We start from the raw sequence: 2,047 nt of genomic DNA, 5'->3' as shown, positions 1-2,047 counted from the left end.
TGTCAGCAGATGGTGCTTAGAGGCCCAGCACGCCTGTTCACGAGAAGAGGGACGCCCTTCCCTCCCTCCCCTCCCGGTCCACCCGCGCAGCTTGTGGCGCTGGGACCCTCGTGCCCCTCCCTGCTCGCCGCCGCCGCCGCCGGCCCTTCCCTCTTTCCTCTCCAGACTCGGGGCCTGTGCTCTGCTCGACCTGTGCGTAGCCTCTCCTTCTGCTGACGTGGCCGCTCACTTGGTTTCCCTTGCAGTGGCCTCTTTCTCCTCCCTGTGCCAGTCCAGTTGCCAAGGAAAGCTGCACAGGAGCATTTCCTGGGCAGGTATTCGTGCGTCTCTTTAAGGAAAGCGATGTCGGCTGCAGAGCGCCCTCTGCCTCCTAGATGCTGCTTTCATCGCCCCTCATCTGGCCACCCTCCATGATCCTGTCCGAGCCTCTCATTGCCCTCGGGGATGGGGGCCCGAGTCACACGAGGACATCTGTGCCCCGCGCCCTTGCTTTGCCAGCAGGAGCCCCTGGAATCTGTGCCCCTTGTGGCTGAGCTCCGGCCCTGAGCGTGCGAGCCCTCCCAGCCCCTTCTCAGGCCTGAGGAGGTGGGCTGACACTAGTCTCCTTGGTGACATCAACCAGGCTGCAGATGCAGTGGGTGGCAGCTGTTTGGGTGGAACCTGGCCTTGGGGATCAGCTGTGCGGCCTCGATCCAGCCTCTGATGGCCTGATTGGCTTTGTGAACCCACAAGAGAGGCTGTGTCTGCCTTTTGTCATGGGCTGCCCACGGGCCCTGCGGACCGGGCCCTGGCCTGTTGCCCCAGGCCCTGGCCTGTTGCCCCAGGCCCTGGCACGACCTGTTGCGACCTGCCCAGGGTCTGTCCCCCCAGATCCCCACAGGTGGTCAGGTGCCAGTTAGGAAGGGCCGGGTGCAGGTGGGTGCTGGCAGGCAGCTGACAGATGCACGTGTGCAGCGCTGTGCGAGGGTGTCCACACGCAGCAGTAACCCTCGAAGGCTTCTACTCACTCATGCCCTTCCCTGATGCTGGCACAGGAAATGCTGCTTTAGGACATCATGCCTCCCCCCAGCATGCCCTCTTCCCTGGGCATGCCCACCCAGGAGTCCTCCCTCCCCCGGCATGCCCCTCCTCAAAGTGTTCTCCCTCCCCTGAGCGCTACCCCCTCCCCTCACCAAGCCCTCTTTCCTGGGTGTGCCCTCTCCTCTGAGCATGCTCCTTCCCTTGAGCATCTCCCCCTCCTGGTTGTGCCCTCCCCTCACCATGCCCCTTTCCCTGGAAGTGCCGCCTCCCTTTCCCGTGCCCCCTCCCCTGGGCGTGCCCCCTCCCCTGGGTGTGCCCTCTCTCCTCGTGTGCCCGGCTGCAATCTAGCTTGGACTTGGAGGAGATCCTCTGCCCTTGGGTGTAGGCTCCAAGTCTGCTTGCACCCAGGGACCTCCCCCACGTCATGCAGCTTCCCTGCTGCTCTCTTTAGTTTCTGAGGGCTGGTCTCGGGTGCTCCCTTTTCTAGGGCTGAAGCCTGACTGGGGTGGGGGCCCCTTCTTGCGGGGGAGTTCGTCTTGCCCTCGCCTGCCTGCCTTACTGGAGGCACAGAGGCAACCTCTGGTGGACGTGGGGGGCAGACCCAGCTGCCTGCCCAGCCCCCATCGCCTGTGCAGGAGACGCCTCTGAGGACCAAGGCCTGGGCCCTTCTGGCATCCTCCCAGCCGCTCAGTGCGTGGCACCAGCATGCAGAGGCCGGGGAGGCTCTGAGGCTGCTGTCCCCGATAGGGAAAGACTGGTACTCTGAGGCCACGTTAGCGCCAGGGCCCAACCCAGCACCCAGCAGCCCCGTCTGTGTCCTCCCAGACTCAGCTGTGGTCATGGAGGAGGGAAGTCCAGGCGAGGCTTATGTGCCAGGGGAGCCCCCTGAGCTGGTAGACTTCGAGGTGGCGCTAAGCACAGACTCGCGCTGTCGGAGCACTGCCGCTTACAGCAGGGTGAGTTCCACTGGCAGCCCTGGGGACGGCCCTTGAGCTGCGGGGAGGGCCCGGCCGGGGTTTGTGGCTGA

At 64.8% G+C, this 2,047-nt stretch overlaps 1 protein-coding gene across 1 annotated transcript in view; it reads left to right on the top strand.

The window, feature by feature from the left end:
* The window catches only part of TSC2 (tuberous sclerosis 2), a 36,160-nt gene that overhangs the window by 29,972 nt on the left and 4,141 nt on the right, over positions 1-2,047 (top strand). The window contains 1 exon segment of the mRNA XM_021707861.1: positions 1,846-1,976. Within this exon segment, the coding sequence (XP_021563536.1) occupies positions 1,846-1,976 (131 nt within the window).

The sequence above is a fragment of the Carlito syrichta genome, unplaced genomic scaffold (assembly GCF_000164805.1).
Source record: "Carlito syrichta isolate Samal-C Ts95f unplaced genomic scaffold, Tarsius_syrichta-2.0.1 Scaffold126536, whole genome shotgun sequence".
Taxonomy (NCBI): domain Eukaryota; kingdom Metazoa; phylum Chordata; class Mammalia; order Primates; family Tarsiidae; genus Carlito; species Carlito syrichta.
Note: the sequence above shows the minus strand (reverse complement) of the source record. Positions and strands in the feature narration are given on the sequence as shown.